General features: G+C 41.3%; 1 protein-coding gene across 1 annotated transcript; it reads right to left on the reverse strand.

The window, feature by feature from the left end:
* Positions 1 to 1,865: 1,865 nt before the first annotated feature.
* Positions 1,866 to 26,954, reverse strand: jakmip2 (janus kinase and microtubule interacting protein 2). Its single transcript, XM_035179156.2, is given in 24 exon segments — positions 1,866 to 4,144; positions 4,146 to 4,171; positions 5,378 to 5,443; positions 5,539 to 5,691; positions 6,220 to 6,270; positions 6,387 to 6,464; positions 6,692 to 6,760; positions 6,851 to 6,916; positions 7,006 to 7,059; positions 7,266 to 7,367; positions 8,105 to 8,203; positions 8,539 to 8,601; positions 8,855 to 8,938; positions 9,523 to 9,651; positions 9,799 to 9,921; positions 10,523 to 10,579; positions 11,707 to 11,847; positions 11,941 to 12,087; positions 12,239 to 12,337; positions 13,260 to 13,469; positions 13,860 to 14,102; positions 14,202 to 14,456; positions 16,072 to 16,319; positions 26,756 to 26,954. Coding segments are annotated over 23 exon segments (2,496 nt in total). The 5' UTR covers positions 16,201 to 16,319; positions 26,756 to 26,954; the 3' UTR covers positions 1,866 to 4,092.
* Between the last annotated feature and the right edge of the window lie 235 nt (positions 26,955 to 27,189).

A 27,189-nucleotide genomic window follows, 5' to 3' on the forward strand; every position in this document is an offset into this window, starting at 1 on the left:
ACTAGGACTATTCTATATTCAATTTCAGCCAATACTGGTAGATCCTTTTCACTTAAATCTTACACACTGAACCTTTGAGTTGTCGATTTGTTTCTAACTGGTGTTAATAGATGAAGCAAACAAGTGAGTTTCCATTCTGACATGTTCAATAGGAGCACCGGAGTGTGTGTTACTGAAGAGCTGAGGAGAACAGGACCGGGCAGCTGCTTCCGCCTGAGACGGTTTGGCTGCCGACCAGCTGCTGCTGTAACAAGGTTAAGAGCCTCCACGGATGTGCTGTGTACTGTACTCTTGAGGATTTCAGTTGTGTATCTCTTACAGCCAGGCAGGGGTCCCTGCAGTGGTTTTCACGTTATCCACAATGACTCATGATTAAAATATGACTTTTTTTTTTAAACCGTCCACCCTTTTTCTCAGCTCTGTCAAAAAAGGTTTTGGCTCAAGGTCTGCAGCTACAGGCGATATTCTGCAGGGGAAGCGGTTTCCATTAGCACACGATGAATATGTCAACGAGGATTATGTGTTCGGAAAAACAGAGAAACATGCGGAATTTAATGCAGATTGCTGGAATGATGCTGTTCCAACACAGCTCATCAACATTTGTACATGTGAATTAGTTTTGACAGGGGGATCATTCAGCCAGAAGACACTGTAACCTCTGTGATTGACCTCTGTGTGGACAGGGGGACAGAGAGACGAGCTTTCATGACAGACGTCCTGTGGCAGGACTCATCACAAGCGCTGGCTCGGTCCCCGGCTCTCGTCTGGCTTGGCAAGGACAGTCGTGACCAAAGTGAAAAGACAGACTTGTTATCCTGGACTGACTCTGCTCCGGAAAACCCCGCTGTTTAATAATCCTGTGAGATAACAGAGGCATTCACTGCATCAGTGGAGAAAGGACGGTTTTACGAGTCTTAAAAATGTTTCGTTACACTGACGACTTGTGTGACTGGGCTGCACTTTTATGAAAAGGTCAGAGAAATTATGTTATTTCCTTTTAAGAACACAACTGACCTTTAACGGTAAAAAGGACACATGAGCTTCAGTACCTCAGGTTTTTCTGTCCATTGATTATGAAACATGTGCAGAGAACATCAGACAGAAGAGGAACAGATGAGCAGCCACAGCTCTGAACCACACAGGAAAACACAGGCTGCAGATACACACGGACAGGAGTCAATAAATATAATAAATGGGTGCATATTGTTAAATTAAATCACGTACAGAAAAAAAAGAGATTGATATGATTTGGTGGAAATTTAATTGGTAACCTTGAAAACATGGTCTGTTTAGTAGCTTTGGCTTGTATCACATGGTCTTCATCAGAAGACCCTGGTAAATGTTATTTAATTACATAAAATATTTCAGGACAGCAACTAAAAAGTCCTTGTAATGAGGTTGTTTTATCAACTTCTGCTTCCACGGTCAAGAATTCACTTTCAGGTTCAACATCTCAATAAACATAAATTAAAATGCCTTAAAATACTAAAATTAGAACCTGTTAATATTCACATCGCCATAACAACAGACCATTGATGAGGCATTTTTTAAATATAATCCTTTAAATAGTTAATTGTATACAACAATAACTAAAATACAATTACAGTAACGAATAAATAATAGATGAATACATCCAACATCTTTTAATGGCTATAATACAAATGTCATACTTGAGTATTTTGCTTTCTTATACTAATTTATTTAATACATTTAATGATATTTCATTTTGAATGAGGAAAAGATTCAAATGAATTGCTTCTAATTTAAAATCCTGTTTTTCACAATGCTGATAGTTCTTTATGCTCAATATCAACAAAAGCTTATCTGTGATAAAACATGAAAATATGACGATTTAACCTTCAACGTCAAAGCCATCATTTTTTTTTATTGTTAACAGCATTTCTCCTTTTGTACATTTTATTTAATAATCTAGGCGAAAGTAGGGTTCGGGGTTAAATTCTCATTGGAAGACAGACGGGGTAAAGATTTTTTAAAAAAAACATCCTCTGTGAAATAAAAACAAAATATATATAAATATATACACAATACATTACATGATAAATCAACCGCCTGAGAAAACAACTGTTACAAAGGAACATACAAGCGGAGACAAGAGGGGAAAGTGCATTTAAGGCAACTGCTCGATTGCTGAGTTTGCACAAAAATAGCCTCCGTCCTTCCCCTCGGTGAGTTAAAGTGAGCGGGTCGTGGTCACGGTGTAATGAGACGCCACCGAGAGGCGCCACCCTGGACCTGTGAATGGAGCCAGAGGGGCGGTGTGGTGGCAGACGCACCGGCTCGGGTACACAGGGGACAAGCTGATTGTAAATATTGCAGGGACTACAGGCTCGTCAGGAGAGAAGCGGAGCGGGTGTAGTGTTGCATTCGCTTTCTCCTGTTTCCTATTGTGGCGGGTGGACGTCTGCACGGTCAGTGATGTGTAGTAAAAGATGAGCGTTAGTATCAAACACATTTTGGTTAGTAAAAAAAGATGGATAGAGGGAGAACCTGCAATATTTCCAAGACAGAATTATGGGTGAAATCATGTTTTTTTTTTCCTGTTACATCAAATTTCAAATGATTTTGTTCTCGGACCAGACATCACTGATGACAAACTTAAGCCGACCCGATTGGATGAAGATCATTTTGCACATTGCTCTGAAAGTATTTACAAGTTGTTTTAAAGATCATGTCTCTTTAATTAAAGGGCAATTTTAAGAGTTGCCCGGGTGACGACAGCGCCACTTGCTGGTCACCCAGAGCCACCACAGTTGGAACAGTAGAACCCAGTATACTGTATGTGAGAGAGAGGGAGGGGAACACAAGGGGAACGGGTGAGGAAAATATTCCAGTATTCCACATTCATATTCAAACGATTCTTCAGTTTTATAATTGAAGGAAATTAAATTGATCTTTGCAGCCGTCACCACAATAAAACAGAGCAATTAAAGTAATTTACGTCAACTGTTCAAGCTGCTTCAGAGAGGAAAAGAAACTATTCACAGAAAAAAAAAGGGTGGGGGGGGAAACTACGTAAAATCATTCATTTACATATCAACAAATGTATATATTAGAGTACAGAATAGGGATTTGTTTTCTCAGTGGAAATCGTGAGAGACAGTATCAGGTTGGCGGGAGCTGTATAAAATAAAAGAGAGAGTAAACAGTCTGTTGGAATTCGAGAAGAAGCGGTTTGATAATCTGTAGATTTTTTTTTCTGTGACGATCCAGGTGGAGTGAAGCTGAATCAGAGAGCTTGTCATCTTTTTTGTCTTCGCTCAAGTTGTGTCCGGAGAAGACATGTCACCCTGAGTGTCCTCTACCTCCCCCTGCTTCAGTGTCTGTACACACCAGCCTCTGCAGTGCACGTCTGTCTTTTTCCAGGGTGTAAACTCCGGGCAGTTTGGTGTGTAAAGCACCGTCCTGGGCCGGCCGGTGCGTCCGGAGTGTTCCTCATCACAACCAGACCCGAGACCAGCACTGTTCAAGCTGCCTCCGCACTCAAGGGCCCTGAGTTTGGCTCGCTTCTATTTCGCCGAGAGGTTTCACTCCTGAATAACGTCCTCCCCCGGTTTGAAAAGTAAAGGAATGAAGAGAAAAGACGAGGAGAGGTTTGTGGTCTGGTGGTTGTGTTTTCCTCGTTGTCTGTGAGTGTTTCTGTCTCACTTATATCCCCACTGTGGCTAAATGGCTGTGAATGACATATTATTACCCTGCATGGCAGAGAGAACATTTCCCAGGCTTTGGTTTGGATTTGTCAAAGCATACGTGTGTGCATGTGTGTGAGTGTGTGTGTGCATCTGCATGCTTCTGTTTCAGCATGCCTGTCCGTAACCTGTCTGTTTGCATGAGTAAGTGTTCTAGTTGTGTGTCTGTTACAGTACTCCCAGCTGATTGGAGAGATGTTTATTGTCCAACACGGCTTTAAAAAGTAGATCATCCCGGGCAGCGTCCTGAGAACCCCCGTGCCCATTTAATAAAAAACGAGAAAAAGAAAAAGTAAATCTGAAGTGTGAACATCCATGGCCAACGCACAACACATCCACCTTACACTGACAGCAGCCACTGCTGTAATGACACTAGCAGCCACTGCTACACACACGGTTCCACGCTTGTCCAGAAAATAAATAACACTGTGGTCACGAAGGAGACCTCCACGCCGACACACCACCTGAGAGCGGCACACAGAGGGAGACAGAGGAGTCACGAGAAGCACAACCTGCACATATTGAGTTCTCCATGTTTAGAGCCGTCTTCAGACATGAACTCAGGAGGACGTTTGCACAATTGGGTCCGGACTTCCTCCGCAGTTTGCCTTTCACCTTTCACATTTTCTTGTAAAACCATTAACTATAGACAATAGACAACTGTTTACAAAACTTAAAAGAACATGAATGAGAGTAAACATGGGTTAAAACATCAGATGTGACAAAAAAACAAAAGTCAGGAGCGGGAGATGCTGATGACACAGTTTACTTCCTAATATTTCATACGTTCGTGTAATATGGTGATAATTAAGAGAAATGCACGAGACTCGGAGTGCAAGCAGAAAGAAGGAATGGAAATGGAATATTTCTTGGGTGAAGCAAGTGAATGTGTAGGAGGGAGAGGCTGCAGACCAGGGTCAAATCAGGACAGTATTTTACTCAAATTTCCCTTAATTTAAATGAGATTAGAAGTAAATCCCTGAAATGAGATTAAATATCAACTAAAATGAAGGAATCCTAGTTATTCTAAAGGTCAGACGTCCATATCAGGAGGTTTTCACAGTTCTGACTACTTGTCGAGGCAGATTCGGGCAGAGCAGCCTGAGTGTTCCCACATTTGAGTTTGGCAGCTGCAAAGAGTCGAGAACACTCGCTGCGCCGGTTCCGCTTTAAAAGGAAAACTATTTGACCGAGGTCCAGAGGAGGGACGGCGGTGGTTTGAACTTTCTACTCAAAGCCCTCAGGACTCACCTCTGCTACGGGACACGCCAAAGACTTCAAGGCCAAAGGATAAAGGCAAGAGAAAAGAACAAGAACAGAAACAAAAACTGTGGAAAGAGAGAAAGAAATGAAGAAAAGAGTAGAAGAAAGAGTGAGAGGATTAGAGGAACACTCAAGGTATGTTAGCAGACAGGAACAGATATAGAGAAACTGGAGCTGTGGCAATTCTGAAACCATATTTCTGGATAATACTCATATTGTAGGTAGTTGTTATTCCTTATTCCCATTTCCTCAACTTTCAAAATTAAATTCAACATTAATTCCACAGATTTTAGGGGAAAAAATAGCCTTAATTGTGACGACCTCTTTAAACCAACAAATTTAAGCCTTTTATTGTGAGTTTTATGTTGGAGCTGCTGGTCTTTAATTATCGTTTACATCAAACATACCTTTTCCTCCAGATCTTTAATCTGCCTCCTCTGGATTTCCGTCTTGTCTTCGAGGTCACGAATTCTCTGCAAACATCCAGAAAAGAAAAAGGTCACAAATGTGTTTCTCTGTTGAAGAACGCTCCAGAACCTTCCATCCCTGGTGTACGACGGAGACGGACCTGGTGCGCCTGTTGCAGCAGCTCCATCCTCTCCTGGAGGATCTGGCAGTCGAACTCGCGACTCTTCCTCAGCATCTGCCTCCTCAGCTTCTCCACCGCCGTCCGCAGCTCGTCCCGCTGATGCTCGTCCAGAGGCTCGCCGTACTTTATCACCTGGGAGGAGCACATCAGGCAGAGAAGAAACCACGATGAGTTTAAAAGAACTCAAAAGACGCTACAATCACTCTAGAAGTCTTATAGGAGTTTAATACTGTATTTCATAGCATCTTCATTTGCAAGACACCATGTAAAAGGGTTATGTAGCATGTAGACTCCATGTAGATGGTGCAGATGTTCCAGGTGAGGGGGATTTTCTCCTCACAAGACAGCACGACAAAAACATTTCCCTAACTGATCTTAATTTGATAACTCACTCCTATTTCACATTACAGAAAACGTCACTGTACTTCTGTTTTATGACTATAGAGTTGAATATTATTATCTATTTGCACCCAGATGAGAAAACCTTTCTATCAGAACTTGTCCCATGCACTGAAGTGGTCCATGACGCAGGTGTAAAGTGCCACATTAGCTCTTATCCACTCCAAGTCCAAATAACATTGCTGGCTTAGGACACCTGGCTGCAAAAAGCACCTTCCTGAAAGATATTTCGTGAAATTGTAACAACAAGACTAAAACAACCTTGTCCTGCTGCAGGGAGTTGTACAACGTCGCTTCCAACTCCTGGATTTGCTGTTGAGAGGAGAAGAGAAGGGATATTATCAACTTTGATGTCACATACATCAAAATTATGGGCTCCCTAATGTGATGTATACATGAAGGATTAACACACTGACATGCTCACGTACCATGTAGGCCTGGTCCAGGGCCTGTTTTCTGTAGTCCAGCTCTTCTTCTAGATAACCTTTCTGTTTACAGAACATCTCCTGCACAGAATTAGAAGATTGCAGATGTTTTGGATAGTTACCGAGAGAATAGAAATAGTGAATGAGCCCCGCCCCACTTAATCTGATGTTCAAGAAGTGCAAAATTACTGCACATGTCCGGAAAGCAATGGAGTGCAAAAAGTGTTTTCTCCAGATGAACCATTAATATTCGTCATCACGATTATTTATGTTTACTGATCGACATGCAGTTTCCTGTTGTGACTCACCATCTCGACCTCCAGGTCGATCATCTTCTGGTGCAGTGCTGCCTCCGTCCCCTCTATCTGCTGAATCCACTAGAGGGCGACACACAGCAAAACACGGGTCGAGTCAGCCCAGAAATCTTCTGTGTGTTAATTAACATGATCTGACTTGTTGAAATTTACCTTTTCTGCCAGTGAAAGAACAGTGCTGGCCTGAATAATGGCAACTTGCTCTTCATTTCTTAAGTTCTATACAAAAGGAAAAACATTACTCTCATTAATAATGCGCCTGTTACAGCATCATAGGAGGAGGACATATTAAAATCCATAGGAATTACCCCGTTGTCTCCCAGGATGTCGAGCAGTTTGATGAGATCTGGGATGCACACATCCTGTGAGGAAAAGAAATAAAAAATCAAGAAGAAAACATCATTTATGTTTTGACTTTTATTTAATCCTAATAAGTATTTGCCTGTTAATCTTTTACTTCAGCTCTAAAAACTGCAGGACGTGTAACAGCCAGAACAGATGAATAGAACCTGCTCTACTTTAAGATGAATGTCGACGATAAAGCAGAAGAATGATTTCCGCTGTGTACCTTCACCCCCTCCTTCATGCAGTAGATCTGCAGAGCACTGACTCCCTCAGAGAACGGATGCATCCTCAGGTGGTTGAACGGAGGCGACCTCCTCTCACGCTCCTACAACAAGAGAAATGCACATTTATTATTCAACGCTAATAAGAAAACTTACTTAAACTCTCTTTACAAGTCAATCTCCCTCGACTCTGTAGCAGACCTGGTTTCAGACCGATTATCTTGATAAACTTTATGTCAGGTTTAAAACATATTGTACAGTTGACGATGTTTCAGTTTCCCAGACAAACTGCTGACGCTGCATCAAACACCTGAGAGCAACAGTACAGACTTTAAATTCAAAGCAATTTCGTACCAGTTCATAACCCCTTCCCCTCTGTGCTCACTAGGTGGCACCGTACACCCTCTATATTTGATGTGTTAGTATCTGTTCTTCATTGGAAAAGTGTGTGTGTACATGCATCAGCAGTTAGTCCAAAACATAAACCCTGACTTTGCTCTTCAGCTAATGTAATTCTTCTGGCCTTGATTTGAAGTTATACGATGTAAAAGAAGAGCCATAAATGTCACATTGTAGTTTACCTAATTCCAGATTTAGGGTAAATATGATCACTGTAGCTGGAAGATAGTTCAGACAAACTGAAGCCAAGATCTGAATTGTTACAGATTTTGGTTGAATTCACTTTAAACAGGATCTCTTTTTTCTAGACTGTCTCCACTAGACTCATTTATTGAGCTATAAAAAGTTGACAGTATTTTGAGCTCAGCGAAGCATTTTTAGGATCTTTTGGGCAGGAACATTTTTTGATGCAATGGTAACTGAGGCTTCGTATGAAACTCACCTCTAGCTCCAGTATCCGGAACTCTAACAGATCATTCTGGTCTCTGGAGTCTTGTAGCTCCTGCTGCAGCCGACTGCTCTCTGAGTCCAACTTATCCATCTGGACATGGATAAAGAATAAGTGCCGACAGGTTATCGACGTTTTCCATGTATTTGCAAAGCTACTGCAGCAGGAGTTAGAATTAAAATTAGGGATTTATCAAATGTAACATCTATGACAGTGATTAGAAAACAGCAAATTATCAATGAATTATTATTAAGAAGAAAGAACCTGATCACAACACAAAACAATGAATATTTAATACACTTCATTTTCCTTTGATTATTATTATTGTTATCATCTTTATTATTTTTAATGGTGCAATCTACTCAGTCGCCAACATTTAAAAAAAACACTTTATAGTTTTGATTATTGGAAAACAAACTAAGTCCAACCTTGTCTAAAAGCTCCTGATTCCTTCGTAAGAAGAGCTGCTTCTCCTCCACCCATTTGGAGTCCTGTCACCGGACACACACACAAACAGTTGAGGTTTAATTATTAATACTATTAAATAAATAAGGTAAAAATCTTAATATGTTGAGAACAAGAGAACCTGAACACCCTCACGATGCTGACAGTCAAACCTTCGGTACATTTATCGATATTCTCTCACATTTTACCCCATTTAAAAAGAAATAAGCTTTTAGAAATTAAACACATTTAATATTTTATCGTCCCCCATGTGTATATGTGAGTGTTTGAGTGTCCTACCTGTCCCCTCTGGGTCAGTTCCTTCTCCAGGTCCTCTATTTTGGCTTTGTACCTGAGAACGTCTGCGTGGAGCTGCTCCTGAGCCTGAAACGTGATCAACACAGACTCTTATTCGCTACTAGAGCACGGCCTCTCTCCAAAGATTTGCAGGAACTTGAGTTGAACGTTGCTTCGTACATGAACTTTTAATGTGTCTGAGTTGCCACAGATGTGTCAGGACCTGCTGCACTAGAGAACAACCTGGTGCAGTTGAAGCTGCATTAGTTCTCTGCATTACATTGAACAGTAAAGGTGAAATGTCACAAAACATACTAGGATGAGTCTCACCTTATGAGACCACTCTCATAACAGAATAAATGACAACACTAATTATTAAATCGTGTGTTAGGATCAGTTTCAGGTTTAAAGCTGATGAAATTAAATGTAAATCAATTCCCACAGCATTATAGCAGCCATATAACACAAACATAAACATTCTGTATCTGTACTACGACCTAATAAATACAATTAATACATGTACACACTCTACCTTAAAACAGTGACTGTCACAGGATTGTCAAGGTGAGTAAAACTACCTTTAAAGTTTCAGAGCCAACTGTATCTTTATTTTTTATAGCTTTATGTTAGCAGGTTTTTCTTGCTATATGATGACTGAGCCATGTCTGTACCTTGGCTTCCCTCTCAGCATCCAGTATGCCTCCCTTCTGTTCCTGCAGCAGGGCGTAGGCTCGCTGTAAGGCCTGGTACTCCCTGGTCAGCTGACGGAAACGCAGCTCCGACTCCTCATTGGCTAGACCCTTGTTCGACACACAACCACAAACACACAGCTTTAGACGCTGGGGATGCAGCGGGGTGATATAGCAACACTCAAAGTCATAGGAGTTGACAAAAAGTCAATGGTGAAGGACACATTCTCGGGGACGGACACAAGGGGGAGCTCTCACCTGATCCAGGTCTTCATCAGGAGTAGCAGGAGTTCTGTCCATCCGGAACGAAGCCACCGAGGACGTCTCCGAGTCCATAGACTCCTCGTCATATCCGAAGAATGTATCTACTACGATGTGCCTCTGCAGAGAGGAAAGATTTCCAGATGAAGTCATCTCCAGCGACGAACGCCCAACAATCAATATGCCTACTTCACATCACCTCAGGAAACAGAGTTGTCTATGTCCTCACTCTTATGTGTTATATTAAAACTTTCTCTCATGTCTTTGAGATTCTCGTTTCTAACAATTTTTTTAAATAAACTCTGTGGCAGCATCATAACCACTGGCAACAGATGTGAATGTAGCTGCAGTAAGAATCTTTCTTTCCTCACGGTGTAAGTGCATTTAGATAATGTTCAAATTCACTTATACCAATTTAAAGGCAGAATAAAAGGTGGCGGTGACGGACACATGGTTCAACAGGGTTGTACTTAGTTTCCAAAATAATCATGGCCGTGTTTTGAGTGTAACATCCGTCTCACCATCCCTTTTAGAAGCCAGCTGTGCTCGCACTTCGGCAGATTGCCATTATAATTGTGGTTTTATCCGGGTTGTGCAACCGCTTATGTAGTTGAATATTAATACCATCGTAATAAGGGGTCTTTGATATAATCATATTACTTTTTAATAAGTTATGTGCACCTTAGGATAAAAGGCCCCAGACATATTTAATCATTTTTACCTTTATTGGCCTGGAACTTCTTTTATGCCTTTTCTTTCTTAGTAGTTTTTCACGATCCTGGAAAAGACAAATGCAAAGAAAGATGACACACGACTGTAAGACTGACACGTCCTTTTCTTTCTTATCTATTCAAATTAAATAAAAGACAAACCAAAATCTCAATGTCACTGAAATAAACTGTTGGAGATGAAAAGATCAAAACTGTGGACTAAATGACAAACAGACGTTCAAACACATCATTCACAGATGCTGCTTTTTGGTCATTCCAGACAGTGTTTGTAAATTCACCGTATTGTGTCTGAGAAGTGTGAAGGGAGTCTGATGCTTTATTTTGTCTCCTGACTCATCCTCGCATCACTTCTCACTCTCACTCATTTCCAGGAAACAGGAGTTTTTCCTATGGATGGTGTGAGCATCTCTAACTCACATTCGATATTAGTCTTCAGTCGTCACACGGCTGTCAAGCCTGAGCTCTGGGTTTTAGAGTCTTTTGTATATTGTATTTTTTTAAATAAGCTACACAGAGTGACTGGTTACAAGCGCAAGTTAAATTGATGCCGCAACAGCAACACATCAGATTCACCGTTAACTGTTTTTTAATTACATCCAAATAACTAAAGACGTGAATTTCAAGATGATTAACGATCCAAAAATCTTCGGCGCATTAACTTTTGGATAGATTCATGTAACATTAGATTCATGTAACATTAGATTCCGCCCACTGTGTACTAATAAATATCTGCACTGTAGGTAAATAAGTGCCAGTCTGTAACTTTCCGTTCTCGGTTCTCAAAAGCTATTTTGACTTCTCGTTCCTAATCGATTATTTTGTTTCACCACAACCGCAAACGGCTCCTCTCCGAACGTGAGAAGAAACTAATCTTTTATCTATAGCGCTTATCCTTTGAGGGTCGCGGGGCAAGAGGCGGAGTACACACTGGACGGGTCGCCAGCGAATCAGGGGCCAGAATACAGGGGCATTCACACATATTCACAGAGAAAAAAAAAAACACAGACACAGGGAAAACACGTCAACTCCACACAGGAGTGTGCTGAACTGGGATTTGATGCAGAAACCTTCCTGCTGTGATACAACAGAGCTAATGGCTGCACCAGAGGAAACCTCAGTTATAGATGTTAATTTGCACCCTCAGCTTATAATAAATTCAAAAAACAGAATGTACCCTCGTCAGTTCGTCGATCATGTTTTGCTGCTCCAGGACTTGGAGCTTGAAAAAGGCTATTTCCTGGTCATCGTGGGCTTGGTCCAGGTCGTTTAGAGACTTGAGCTTCTTCAGTGGAGGATGGGAGCTGATCTTGTCCTTCTGCAGACACGCAAAGACAGAAAACCTCTCATGTCGTCCATCTAACTCTCTTACAAAATTAATTTATGATGCTGACGTGACTTTGTGACTGACCATCTCCAGGTTCTCCTTGGCCAGGCTCTTGAGTTTGTCCTCCAGCTTCTGGATGGTCTGGGTCAGGTCATCGTTCCTCTTATTCATCAGCTTGTTCTTGTCCAGCAGGGGCTTGCACTGCTTCTCCGACTCTCGAACTCGCTTCAGCTGGCAGACACAGGGACATGTTAAGTGGTGGCCAACATGAGGGAGGTGAAAAGCAACAAAAAAATGAAGCTGGGAGATTTGAAGCAAGAAAGACGAAGGTTAAACGACAGACAGATGATGGATTTTTTTACATAAATGATTTTGATCATACTTGTTCATTCCTCTCGTCGACCAGCAGCGAGTTGCGGTCCTCCAGTTTGCGTATAGTTGAGTTGAGATCAGCAACGCGCCTCTGGTTTCTCCTCAGGTCCTGAAATAAACCAGACAACAACTGTCATTTGACTAAGTCAATAATAAACCAGGTGAGGAAGAGAGAAGAAACATTTTCATAGTAAAAACAATGGAATGATGCACTTTGTAACCACAGGTCAGTGCAACGGTTACTTACTGTGATCAATATTTTGGTATTTGAACCAAAACTACGAAATCAGCTTATGTATAGTTTGGAAATTAGGAACTAGAAAGTTGTAGGAAGCTAATAAAAATAAATGTAATTCAATTAAATTCAATGGCAATGAAATTAGCATATCTGCTCCGAGACAAGTAACTTTTACTTTATTGTGCTCTGGCCTCAAGGACACTGAATCTATTAGAATAGAAAGTTAAATATAAATCTGCAGTTGCCACATAGAGATTCAATTCACGAGTTGACACATTTTTATCATGAAAATGAGAACTTCTTTTTCTGTGTTATTAGGCCTTTGGGTCTCTGTGTAGGAAGTTTACTGTTTCTATGAAGGCTGTCATGCTGCTGAGGAGGTAGACACACAGACGGCGTCTCAGTGTCTCATGGTCACTTGGTCTCTCAGTGGGACAAACGTACTTGGGATCGACAGTGTAAGTCTGTGCATCAGTGAATCTCTGTTTTCATTTTCTGGTTACTCTGAGTCGATCACGTTTAAACGCTGCATCACATCTCTCTTGGTCCTGGCAGGTTTTCAGCTTTAAATGTGTTGTGGGATCTTAGTCTATTAAAACGAAACCAGTAACGGAATATTGACACCTCAGCTACAAAGAGGTGTTCAAGAGCTAAAGTAAAAAGGGAAAATTGGGGTTCAGGAGGCAGGAAGAGATGAAAGGCCTCAGAGTTTTTATCTCAAATCACCTGATTGATATCAGTTCTTTGAAAGATTAAGCAGCATGAGCATGAAACATCTCCTGGCTCTTCTTACCGGGCTGCCACAGTGCTCGGCTCCGTCTCCAGCTCTGCCTGGGATCTCTCTCTTCGGGCTTCCCAGGCCGCACTCGGCCTCCTTGACGATGAAGAGCTGTTCGTCCAGCAAGTCCTTCTGAAGCTGCAGCTTCTGTAAGAACCCTGATGTCGACTCCAGTTCCCTCTCCATAGAGAAGATAGTGCGGTCTTTAGATTTGATTTCATCCACCTGCAGGGAAGGAGAGAGAAACAGTGGTGTGGTTAAGAAATTGCAGATTTTTCTGGGTAGGTACATTTTTTAGGTGCCAGTCTACCAACAATCTTATACAAAGACAATAGCAGTTATTATTTTGACTCTTTAAGTCACTTATTATGTATAAATACCAAATATTGTCAATGTCTGGTTCCAAATTTTTACGCAGAACCTTAACGACTGAAATATTGTTTCCCTAAATTATGGACTTAAAGATAAATTCATCATCAATCATTGATCAGCTATACCGTTGAACCTTTGCAGGTCGCTGGGGGGCTGAAACAAATCGTAGGTGACAATGGGCAAGAGGCGATAACAATATATTTAAGTTAGTCTTTAAGTATTCAGTATTGTAGTATTCGGTACCAGTCTGCGGATGTCCTTCTCGCAGTCCCACTTGATCTTGGAGATCTGCTCCTGGTGCTGCTGGTGCTCGGACCGCAGGTCCCCGGCCTTCATCTTGTCGGACTGGATCATGTTGCTCAGAGCCTCGTCGGTCTGCTTCTTAACACTCTTCAGCTCCAGTATCTCCTGCAGAAGCTTCACTCTCTCCTGGTCAAAGAAGCGACGTGCCTCCTCTTTGGCTTCCATCGTCAGAGCTGTGCGCACCTGAACAGAACGGAGTTTGTCAGAACTTCTAGATGATTTTTTTATTTTTTATTATTGTATAAGGTCAACACCGACTTCCCCCCCACGTCTTAATCTCACCTTCTCTCCGCTGCCATCACGCATGGCGCTCAGTGCGGCTTTCAGCCTCTGGTTCTCCTGGTCTTTGATTTTGGCGTGGCGGGCCAGCTCCTGCTCATGCTGCCGGGTCAGGTTTTCCCTGAGAGCCTGGAGCTCCTTCTGCTTTTCCTCGTGCCACTTGGCCCGCTGCTCTGTCAACATGGCGGTGTGACGGTGCTGCTCCTGCTCTTTCACCCGCTTCACCTCCTGCACCTTGTCGCGCTCCAGCTTGCTCACCTTTGGCGGGAAGAGGAGAGGGGAATAAAGTTATGTTACCCCTGTGCTATAACTGTTTTTTTGACCATCCTCACATATTACATCTGTAGAGCACCATTATGAGTTCCTCTCTAATTCCACACACACTCCCTTCTCTCTCCAAGCAATACCCAAGGTCAGGTTATAGATAAAGGGCCAACTAGCAGTACATTGTAGCGTCTACGCTCAGGTACGTTCACATCTAACTCAGATGCCCAAACACAGAGACACCAGTTGCAATACTGGGAAGCTGTGGGAGACATCTTCAGACTTAGGGGGTGACAATTGCTCCTTTGACTCTGTTGGCATTTGTATATTGTTGCACCTTCTGGTCTCAATGATGCATCAAGTCTACATTCAAATTTTCTTCATAAGACATCAGCTGCTATAATTCACTTGTTTTCAAACATGGTTTAACTTTATTTGAATCTTTATTTATGTATAATCGGTTTAATGGAGGTTAAAGGGTATATTGTATTTTTGCCAACAAACTTTCACATCAACGTAAATGTGTAAGTTTGATTTCAGATATGTGTGTGTGTGTGGGGGCATTAAATCTTAAAAATCTTTAAGAGAAACTACAACTCTAATTAAATATTTATTTTTAATCCCAACAGGTTTTTTTCAGCCTTGAGTGACTGTTCTGTCTGGATGTCTGTAGTGCTCAGACAGACCTTCACAAAAAAGGCTGAATCCAAATGTCCTCCCTGTAGACATGCAGAAGGAACCCTCACAGACATGTGTCATGTTCCGTGACATGTTCACCCTCATCACGTCAAGTCTGCGAGAGAACTGGGCCACGGGGACAGGAAATGTGCAAAGACAGCACTTCAGACCTCGGCCGTTTCCATGGATATGAACTGAAATTTCCAAATTATTCAGCCTGTGTAAAATAGCAAACCTATCTATCTATAAAGTAAACGTATACATCAAATAAGAAAAATGCCAAAAATAACACATGATGTGAGGACTTTTTGCTTGAGGCCCATTATGGACTTTGACAGCTCTCTGCACTCACACAGTTCCCAGGAAAACAATTGTTAAGCCCATTAGTCGGCAAGTGCAGGGAGGTTTGAGCATTAGGATTCAGATGCCTCAGATAGAACAGCGGGCGTGTTAAACTCAGTGCAAACACTAAAGGGTGAAATTTCCCCTTTAGGATTGGACGAAGGCTCTAATATCAATTTAGCACAAACACAAGATAATGTCAAGTTACACAAAGGAAACTAATTCAAACGTATATTTCGGTACAACATGCGTCTTATGTACAATGTCTGTATTTAAGGTCATCAGCATGCTTCAAAAGGAATATAGATTTATATCGACATGGACATAATACTTATAATTATAATAATATAATGTGTTATAATATGTTGTATAAACTCTTTTGGCAATATATTATAGTTTAATGTATGAAGGCATATGCATCTCAACATAAGCAAGTTATACATGATATGTCACAAGATCTTGTGGTGTGAGCTGGTTCATTTCTGTTACAAGTAATTAAAGATGTTAATTAACTTGTTTTTTTAATTAATGAGAAAATGTGTCAGTCACTTTTAAATATTTGGGGTTATTAAGTTATGCTGTACAGTACCTTGCATTTTTCTTGGTGTAGCTCTATCTGAATGTCCGTCAGCTTGGACCTGAGATCCTCATTGGCTGCCTGCAGGGCAGAGATGAGCGCTTCGGGCTTCTCGCCCTTCGTACGCCCTTTCTTGGCCATTGGGTCAAACACTAGACAGTCTCCTCCGATGCTTTCATTGAGACTTGACAGTAACTTTCCGAGGTGCTCCTACGTTCTCCAGATCCTCCTCTTCCTCATTCTCCTGTCAGACAAAAGGGCTGTGGGGGGGGAGGAGAGACAAAGAGAGACAAACTTAGACGTAGCACAGAATACAGAGGTGATCTAATCGAGTGCAAGAGTTGAAATGTGGTAATAGCGAAAGAATACAGATCGAGGATAATAACTAGATGATTGTTGGTTTTAATTCCTTGGTTACAGCCACATGTTGCACTTAGGTTCTATACAATGGAGCTATATGCTAATGCTGGCAAGTTAAAAATGACAATGTTAACAGGCTAATGTTGAGCAGGTATTATGCACTGTTCACCAAGTTCTCCGTGTTATTTACATGCTGTTTATTACACTGTATAATCTGACAAGTTGGATCTTAAAATCTAGGAAATTGATCAAATCTAAAGGTTAAAAGTAAATATAACTAACTTATTGTTGATTTCACTTAAAAACCTAGCTGTAACAAATGTAATGTAAGTAAGCATTGATATGAATTTTATGTGTAAATAACACTAAATCAAAAATAAGTTACATGGTAACACATATAGAGAGTAGCTGAGGCTAGTGGGTATGTCAATAGCTTTGAAGGGATTTAGTCATAAACAAACTTTGAATGAGTTAGAATTCATACTGAGGGGAACATACATGTCTGTTCCAAATCGTATGGGAATCCTTCCAATTTTTGAAAAACTAAAATGTCAACCTCATGGTGTCACTAGAGTAAAAGTCAGGAAATCACTAAAGTCATAAGGATTCATCCTCTCGAAACAATAAATGTCTGTTGGTGACTTATTTCACCTTCAATGACCTGGGGGGGGGAAAGCAGGCGACATAATTGAGCAACTCCCGTTTGGACAGTAAAATTCACTAAAGCATTTAGCGCAAAAAATTGGTTGGATGCGGACGATTAATGTAATAAAAAGGCAATGTCAGCACAAATTGGATAACATTATTTGAATGTTGCTGTCTCGGTTTCTTTGTTGCGTCTTTGAAGTCAAGAGAATACGTCACAACACTAATCAAAGAAACTTCCAAGAACTTGAAGACTAATGGTATTTATATATATTTTATAGGGAAAAAAAGATAATTTATAACATCTATCATGCTTTTGCGAGTCAACACAAGAATGCTGGATGTCTCAATAGTTCCACAGAGATGAGGTTAGAAGGAAAAAGAACAATTCATCAACAAAAGACATTGTAAAATACATAGATTTATGTCTATAACTGTTTTACAATATTTAATACCCTCATTGCAGGTATATTTGGTACGAAGTTGTGCAGTGAAATATACTTCAACTTAAGGCTCATTTTGGAGGCTGTACTTGATGTGATGCTGTTGAACTACAGTACACTTTGTCCTACAATACCGAAAGATGTCTTTTCCATTTAGTTGGCCCACAACAGAAACACCCTTCAGTATAAAGTAAAACATCTGAATGGCACCACAAACCAGCGCCTACACAACGACAACACGCTGGATCAATACCAGTTTCTTTCAAATCGGAACACGGTAACATTAAAAGGTAAGAGGTGCTACTGCAAGACTGCTGCGAACCTCTGTGTTTGAGAAGGACCTCAGACAGTCACGGTTTAAACAGTCTTCAATAGGGGCCTTTCCGACCTCAGGAGGGATGTCACGATTGTGACAAGGAATGTAAAAATAAAGGCGTTATGGCCTAAGAGCATAAAACATTGTTTGATGCAAGTTCAAGGAAAATGCAGAGGGAAGAGCAGATATGGCTTATTGTGTAAAGCATAATCCAAAAACAACATCAATCCTCCGACTGCTCGGGTGACGGACCATGAAGTTAAATATAAACTAGCTGAACTTATTCATCAGCCAGAATCACCTCATTCACATTAACAATAGAGGAGCATGGTGAGGGGACACTGATGCTGAAATATACTCTATTAACCTTCAGGCTTCAGAGTGAAATTTCTGAACAAAATCAATTGATAAGTGCAATCAACCAGAGAATGTGATGAACAGCATGACAAGTTAAATATATGTATCTTAGACCGTGAATTGACAGCAGTGGCTACTTTTAAGCTACTTTGTGGAAGTACTGAAGGTTCTGGTTCAAAACCAAAGGGTGAGCGTCCAGAAGTATGTTGATCCAAGGAACCACAAGAATGTTGGTCTCAATACCAGTGGTATTATTCAAATAATTGTGAGGAGCATGCCTCCATACGGCTCGTTTACATTGTGTTTTAAGCCTAAATATCCGCTGATATCTTCCGACAAGGTGCATTCACGGACCTTTGGAAATGCTAACGCCTGCTAGCTTAGCCACTTCTGGTGGACTTTTTTTAGGCTTAAAACACAGTGGAAATTACCACTTTTCGAGTTGAATATGAATGTCGGGGCTTGCGGACACTTGGATGACACCACACGAGCAGTATGGGGGGGGATGTTGTGTTTTTTCTGTTATTTTATCACGTCTGAAGATAGGTCACTAATGTCTTCAATTGTATTGGATTCGGCTGCAACACTGTTTACCCCTGAAACTCCAAAAGTGTTTTGTGGACTCAAACACTTCACCAACCCCTCCATCGGCATAGTGGTGAGTAGATAATGAGTGAATTATCATTTTTTGGTGAACTATCCCTTTAAGTCCTTTACTTCCTCAAAGTTAATGATCATAGTTGAGACCATGTGACATGGACAATCAGGATTGTCATCTATACTATCCCCCGTGTGTAGAGGCAGCTGAACCAAACCTACCTCTGTATACATATACATACAGTCCATGTACACACAGTACATGCTTTTCATTGTGAAGTCAAGACTTTGTAGTTAGAAGGCCTCAGTGCCATACTCTGGAGCACTCTGCAGAGAAATCGATTTCTTACAGATAAACAACCAGTCAGCCTCAAGTTACGACACACTTTCCGTCTCATGGATCTAAATGCGTTTCGCGGTTGGCTAACCTAATGTGGGTAGACAGAGTAACTCCAGAAATCCAAAAGTCATTGGGTCACCTTCCTTTGAAACATTTTCAGACCTGATAAATATCAGTGTGTACTAATCATTTCAGATGCTTATGCAACACATATACGGTACATATATAATAACAGATACACCTGAGATTTCAATTTGAAAATACTCTTATATTTAAAGTCCAATACCAGATGATACTTCTAGTAAAGCATATGTCAAGCACCAATATCTTACCACAGTATAGATGGTCTTCCCAAATGTTCTTAAACAGTTACTTTTAGGGATATCTTTTATCCGTTTCTCAAGCCATTAACTATCCACAAAAGTGCACGTGCATATGAACGTGCACGCCACCGTACATCACCACGATCAGGGAGGAGTCGGATAGTGTCCGTGATAATCTGAGGAGGAATGACATAACATCGCTTAAAAGATTTTGAGATGCAGATTAGAGATGAAGCTGCCGTCATCGCCACGTGCAGTCCACATGGGCTTTGATCTCTCAAAAGTTGCTGCTGCTCTTGTAAGTGTCGCTTGTGGAGGACGTCCAAGGAAACACTGATGAAAACCACTGGATCAGTAACTGTATGCAAATAACTGTGTATGTCAGCACATTGGGTGAAGAAAAGGGGCAAAGTAACAAGTTATTGCAACAGGCAAACATTAATGCCTTTCAAAACAGAGCATAATATAGTGGCACAGGATGTACAGATAGATTTACATCCTCAAATGCACAATACTTTGGGTAAGTAAAGCTTTTTTCTCCTTGCAAATAATGAATAATCTTTAATCAAATAATTAAATAATTTAGTCATGGACACAAGCTTCCAGAGCACCATAAATGTGTAATAGTAAATTTAATCTGTGCATTTGTGAAATGTCAATATCATATATGTGCAACCCTGTTCAAACTGTATATTTACTGTTTACAATGTATATAGTATTAGTTTTTTTTTTATTATTCAGCTATTATATTGCAAACCTGTTTATTACTTTATTGCTTTTTAATTATATTGTATCTTTCTTATCTGCTTTTCCGCAGATTTCCTTGTAGAAGGATGAATAAAATATTTGTATTTTATCTTATCTGGTATTAAATTTACAATATCAAGGTAGTCAAGTTGTTTCAGAATATATCCCATAATCTTATTTTACCAGAAATGTTTACATGAAATCCTTAATATTACTATAACAGAACCACTGTGCTTTACATGCTATGAACACCAAAATGGCCACTGTGAGCAAAGATTTAAATTTTTTTTTTTATTAATTGTGTAAATGTGAATAAAGAAAACACTTTCCTCAGTCTAAACCCCTAAATTCATCTCCACCTTGCCTGGATCTCTCCCACACCTTTTTTGGGCCTATCTACTATACACTGTTTTGAAGGAAATAATGCGGGTAAAGAAGTTATAAAAAAAAATCCTGTCCTTGCAAAATACATTACAGGTTTGGACATTAGGAAACGCCAGAGCCTGATCTGTGTTAAGTTATTGACGTTTCTAATATACTTTAGCTTTTATCATATGGTGTTTGTTGTCTGAAATCGGACGCACAGTGGTAAGTGATACTGCATTCCCTGAGACCACGTCCTTTCTCTGAACTTACAGCAACCTTTAAGTCAAACTCGTGACTAAGATCTATGGAAAATGTATTTGCCGCAATAAAAGGATTAAATCGTATAGGATTAGACTCGGCTCATAAATTAGCTGGACTTGCCCTTGTACAAATCATCAGTGATTCAGTTTGTCTGCATTAAACCACCTGACCCTTCTTTTCTGCACAAGGATATAAAGAACTGATCTTGTCAGAAATTTTTATAGTTGTTTCCACTCCAAGCAACCCCGAGAATGTTGCGATGACCAGAAGTGGCCAAAAATAATTGTGATTTTGTATTATATATGTAATTTTGTTGGCTCTACTATTCACAGGGTAACTTGATTCACTTGTGTTTCTGCTTGTGTTTGGCGAGGCCACTTTCCCTGGGCTTTGCAACACTATAGGCAGCACCCGCCATGAAGGGAGGGAGGAGGTGTGTCCTTTAAATATTAGATTTTGTTCCGAGATGCTTTTGCAACACCGGGGCAATGAATAACGGATACGTAACCTTTAACAAACACCATATGTTACTTTGTTCTGCATTGTGGTACGTGCTCCTACATAATGTACAGTACACTTAATGTTGACATGTTACAAAACCCAGAAAACACGCCAGCTACGGCTGGAGTAATAATTGACACTTCCTGCTCCATCAGAAGATTCCTCTTATCTAAGGGGAGGTTTGCATCTTCAGTTTGCTATTCATAAAAAGTACAACCTAACATACATGTCCATATTACTCATTCCCAACTTCAGGTTACAATAACAGACTTGCTGTTACTTTCCCACACTGGATAGTTACTGTATTTCAGCTACAGCAACAGTCGATTGAGCAAAGTAGCTGAGGTGCTATAGTCTGGACATTCAGTTTAGAAAAGGTTCTTCTGACCTTGGATGTGGAAAAATCCGATGGGACATTTATTTCAGTTTATCAATTTAAAAGAATTATTAATTGCAGCCATTTTATTTTGTCGTCAATACTGTGTTTTGGTATACTGTGGTGGTTGTGATGAATAATCTATATTCGTCTTAGCTGAATACACAACCATGACTATTAATACTGTGTTAACCTACAAACCATTCATGGCAGCCAGATACTGCTCTGCAGGGTGAGGCCAGATATGAACTTGCTGCGAGCCCAGCTCAATCTGATTACTGTCGTCATCAATTTTCATACTGCACAGGGAAATAATCCCCAGTCTGGCCATAACACTCCCACACACAGGCACCATACTGGGCCATGCACCGGATGTAGCCTCAACTGCCCAACCTATTTTGACATTCACTTCAATTTTTGCATATGTATGAATTTCCCGTCTATCACCCTGCTCTTTGAAAAATGAGGGTTCAGGATCGAGGTCGGTTTCACAGTGTTGTCCCCCCGTTGTGGAGATAAACAGATGGAATCCTACTTAACCCTTCTATCTCCTGGGATTTCTGTTTACTCTGGAATATCTTGGAAATATGCTCAGTCAGAACTCCTTTCTTCTTAAATGGCATGTGGCATGTGTATGGGAATAGCTTTAATATTTAAATAGTGGAAGTTATAGATTTTACCTTTTTTTTTTTTTAGCAACTGCACCTTTAAAGCAACTACTACTGCCACTACTGTAGCATGAGAAGCACTACTTAACGGGATTCAACCTCAGAAGCGTCTTCGCGATCTTCATCCCACAGACGCCATGGTTCTTGTGAGACATCCAAATTGACAGCAGTATACAGCATTTAATCGATGTTATCTTCCCGTACAATTTAGAAATAGCAGAGTGGTTGAAAGAAACCATTCAGTAAGTGCACTTGGAGAGCACATACCTCTGCCAAGGCTAACGTCCTATCTTGCCATGTTAAAGAAAGGGAAAATGAAACAATTGGATCAGCTCCTGGTGGAGGTAACTAAATACTTACTGCTTTGGAGAAAATTAAGAAAATCTACATACAATGTACAGAAAGCAACGTAGAATTCAATGATGGCAATAATAGTTAACTCCTGATCAACCTTGGGGAATGATTTCAGTCCCGTAACAAGGAAACTATGGGCTAAAAGACAATGATAGTGTGAATAAGGCCTATTGATCACATAAAGCAAATGTAGTTTTGACTTAGTTAAACACCTTCAACATCAACCACCATAGAGCACAGCACCAAAAGCAAAATATTTCAGTCAACAGCAGTGAAAGACTTAAGGAGACACCATAGTTAAAAAAGAGGAATCACTTACACTACACTAATTGTAGCTGTCAAAAAACACACTGTATGACACCCAGCACCGCAGAGCAGAACAAGTCTCTCCGACAAGAAACCAACTGTCAAAACCGAGGAGCATTTTATATATCGACTCCCAAGAAATCTCAGCCAAGTTAATGACATTGCTCGGCCATGCCAGAAGGGGTTTAAAGAACTGGATCTTGCTAAATCTTTTTTTACTGTGCTCTTCTGAAAAACTATCAAGCAGGCCATGCCTCCATCACACTGTCACTCTTTGAACTAGAAGGGGCACTCGACACTCAAGGTCCCGGATCCGCCCGTTTATCCAGATCCTCTGCAAAGGTTGATGGGTTCTTACTCTGGTAATGCCTAACCCGTCCATGGAAGTTGCTTAGGTAGTTTTAAAGCAATCCTGCTGAGGACAAACAGCAATGAAAGCATAACCTCCTCACCAGAGGCAATTAAAATATTATAAAGATGTAGCTACTATGTTTGAAATGTCATCACCTCTATAATGTTTAAATAAAGTTTCAAATGCCAGATATATATTAGTATTTTATACTGTTTTGATAAACATGTTTTTGGGATATCTTCTGCAAATGTTGTTGCCCACCTTTAACTGGACTGGCGTTAATGTGCTTCTCTGTGATGTACTACACGGTGTTATTGCTTGGTGTAGCAAGCAGTCGAGTTAGCTGGAGATGTCTGCACACAACATGACAGTCTCTGGCTGAGCAGACTGAGCAGATTCCGAAAAGGGGAAGAGATAAATCCGACAGAGACACTGGCGAGCACGGTGGCCCATTTACGCTCTGTGCCCTGACGGTGACCGTGTTTAGTGTGCGTGTATCACAGTGTTTGAGTAGTAATGGGAGCTTGTGTGTATTAAATACCTCAGCATGAATTACCCTGGCACCATGACCCACTTTTGACTCCTCAGACATGAATTTTTGGTGTTGGCACTGGGTCTTCCAGAGAGTCTACCAGGAAGGGAAAAGAACCGTCAGCTGTGTTGGTGCCTGTCTGATGTCGCTGAGGACTTAGAGACGGGAAATGACTGCTGGTGGATGGTTATGACTTGGTATTGTCAAATGTGGCTCATTCACTGTGATTCAATTTTGTGTCATAAGACAAATGGACAGTCCAGCTCCGAGTTCTACATCAATATCAAACATTTAGGAGATTGGAATTGGGCTCATAAACAATAGGCAACACTGAGAGGGCTCATTTGTTTTTCTTTTCCAAAATAAATAATGGGGACAGTTTTTGTTTTTCTATATCTGGACCTACCATATGTTGTTCACTACCCAGTGAAACCACTGTGCAAGCCACAGTTTGCCTCGGGTTGGAGAAAGAATCAAGAAATGAAATAGGCTTTGTCTGGTCCACATTAGGAGTCTGAATCAGCGATTTTTTCACTCTCTTTTTCCCCAGCATTTGTCTCTACTCTTCACCCCTTTGTTGGCTGAAGTCAAGTAGAGGACTCGTGATGTGAAACCAACTCTCTGGAGTCAAGGTGCTGCACTTCAAACAGCTGTCACGCTCCCAGAAGGCCTTCCTATAAACTGCTACGGGTACAAAAATATATTTGACTGAATACATTTGTGGTACGATTTCTATATTGCTGCCACAATTTAATGATATAAAGTATATTTTATAGAGAATGCATCAACATAAAAGAAAAGCCATTTAATGTCCACAAATTAACAGATCATTAAAAGTCTGTTTTTAAACCATAAAGTGCTGCACAGCACGGCAGCAATCAAACTTACACACGACATGATAGGGAATATATCGATGAAGTAAAAATACACTAATGTTAAGATATGATAGCACGTTGAGATTAATGTATCAGAGTCCCCCCAGCTCTGATAACAGCTTCATGTTACTCCACTTGGTCAAATGGAATTAGACCTGCATGCCAAAAGACTAAGCATCTCCAAATCTGTAATCTGGTTGTGACTCGAGCAATTGAATATTACGTAAAAACATTGAGTCACAAAGATATTACATCAAATTAATGAACCCAGTGTATTTGCAGGACTCTTACCAATGTGCACAATTTTGTATGTTTGGTGTGGTCTTTTTTTTTCTTGCAAACAAGATCTTCCAGTTCAGGACCATTTGTTGTCCTCTCCCTGATCCAGGTTATGCAACCGAGTCAGCGAAAGTGAGTCATATCGATGCCAGCGTTGATTCCAATGTGCGAGAGCAACTTAAGTGTAATCAGTCTGGGATGCGGTCGTGATGTAAGTTGGTTCAAAGTGTCACTGGATCCCAGCAGCGCTCTCCTGCATGTTTTTTGGATTACATTCTACTTCAGGTCAAAACACCAACCCTGTGTATTAAGAGATTTATTAATGTGGGAGGTACTTCAGGAAAGAGCATCTCAGTGGTCTGGCTTCACATCTGCTGCAGGTTTTTCATGTTTAAAAGCACTGTGTTTTTCAAGTAAATTACGCGATCTCAAACTAAACACGAGCAAATATATAAATACATATATATACACATATAGCCTTCCCTTATATGTACATGACGATTCACTATATCAGTGGGATGGAAAAAATCGACATGGATCTTCTGGTTCAAGCGGTTCACTGCTGATGTAATGTGGAAAATCCAAATGTTAATTGCAATATAAAATTACAATTTTGAGGTTCCTTAAAAGTCGAAAGTTGCAGTGCAGCTGAAATTCAACGTCCTGCTTCACGAAACAGCTAAAGAATGAGATGGACCAATGATGATATGGGAATATATTGATAAATTGAACATGCAGCAATGTAAAAAGACTTGATAGCAGATACAGAAAAAAATGTATCGGCGTCTTTAAGCCATTAACCAATATCTGATCATAGCACACGTGTGGGGCAAAATTACAATGACAAACATGATCATTTATCCCATATATAATATAATTACTTTTTGCTCCATCGATTGGTATTATTGGATGAAACCTGCGACCGCAAGAGCAATCTATAAACTATTAACTCGTGGGGCCGTCACTGTAGCCTCCATCTGCGCTGACCCTAAAACAACAGGGTGACAAATGCCTTCCCAGCAGGGGTGATGTGTGTGTGTGTGTGTAACCAGGCCAGTGTGGCACCCTGAGGCAGGAGCAGGCTGAGCAGAGGCCTCCGTCAACCAGAGCATCCTCTTTGCAACATCACTGCAGCATCCTGTCGAAAAACACAGGGGTGATGGTGCGATGGGCCGAAAAATGCACATAGACGGTGCACATCTGGATTCACCTGAAGCACCAGCAGCCTGAACCTCCACTGCAACAACAAGTACGGGATGTAAACCAAACACCTGCCGCCACCACACACACACACACACACGCGCACACGCACACAGATGTGCATGATGCTCGATGAATTGTGAACATGCGTCGTGTGCAAGTGTGTGTGAGGCCCCTGCAAGACGATGAGAATCCCCGGGGCTGGATCATCATATTTGAGAGGGGGGGGGGCTGGCTCGTGTAGGCCGAGCTCGACCACTTCCGTCATGCAGGCTACACCGATGCTACGCGAGCCAACATGGACTCCAATCCCGGTTCTACGTTAAAATACACGACGCTGGCTGTCATCGCTTCGCTGTTGTGGTTTGGCGTCAGCGCGGCGGCGGAATTGGAAACGAGCATCGATGCATGTCACCGCTGCTGAGCCGGGACTCCAAACCTGCAGGCCCGCTAGTCGTCCCCGGCTCGCCCGGTGAGAAGCACGTCTCCGCGGCTTACCTCGTCATCTAGTCCCGTCGCGCGTCGCGTCCTAACCGGTGTGAAGCCGTGTCCATGGCATGCTCCTGTTATTTCGTATTTCTCTCGCTCCCCTCCGGCTCCGATCGCAGCATCAACCCCACAATGAAGCAGTGATGGCCGGTGGTGATGATGCTGGAGCCCCGCCCTCCTCCCAGTGCAGCCAGGATGAGCTCACTGGTCTCAGCACCGCAGTCCGCCTCCAGCTCAGTGCGCAGGGCCGCTCACACAGGGGGCCCGTCAGGGGACTTTTTATATTATAACAGAATGTCTCCTTTACGTTAAATTGTTAAAGAGAACGAGCTGAATGAAGAAGTGCTCCTGCAATGTGACGACAACCTGCTGTGCACAGTCTGTCCACTGACTATTAATGGAGATGTATCTAACACTGGCTGCAGTTTGACATAGAGGGCAGC

The sequence above is a fragment of the Hippoglossus stenolepis genome, chromosome 15, assembly GCF_022539355.2.
Source record: "Hippoglossus stenolepis isolate QCI-W04-F060 chromosome 15, HSTE1.2, whole genome shotgun sequence".
NCBI classification, from domain to species: domain Eukaryota; kingdom Metazoa; phylum Chordata; class Actinopteri; order Pleuronectiformes; family Pleuronectidae; genus Hippoglossus; species Hippoglossus stenolepis.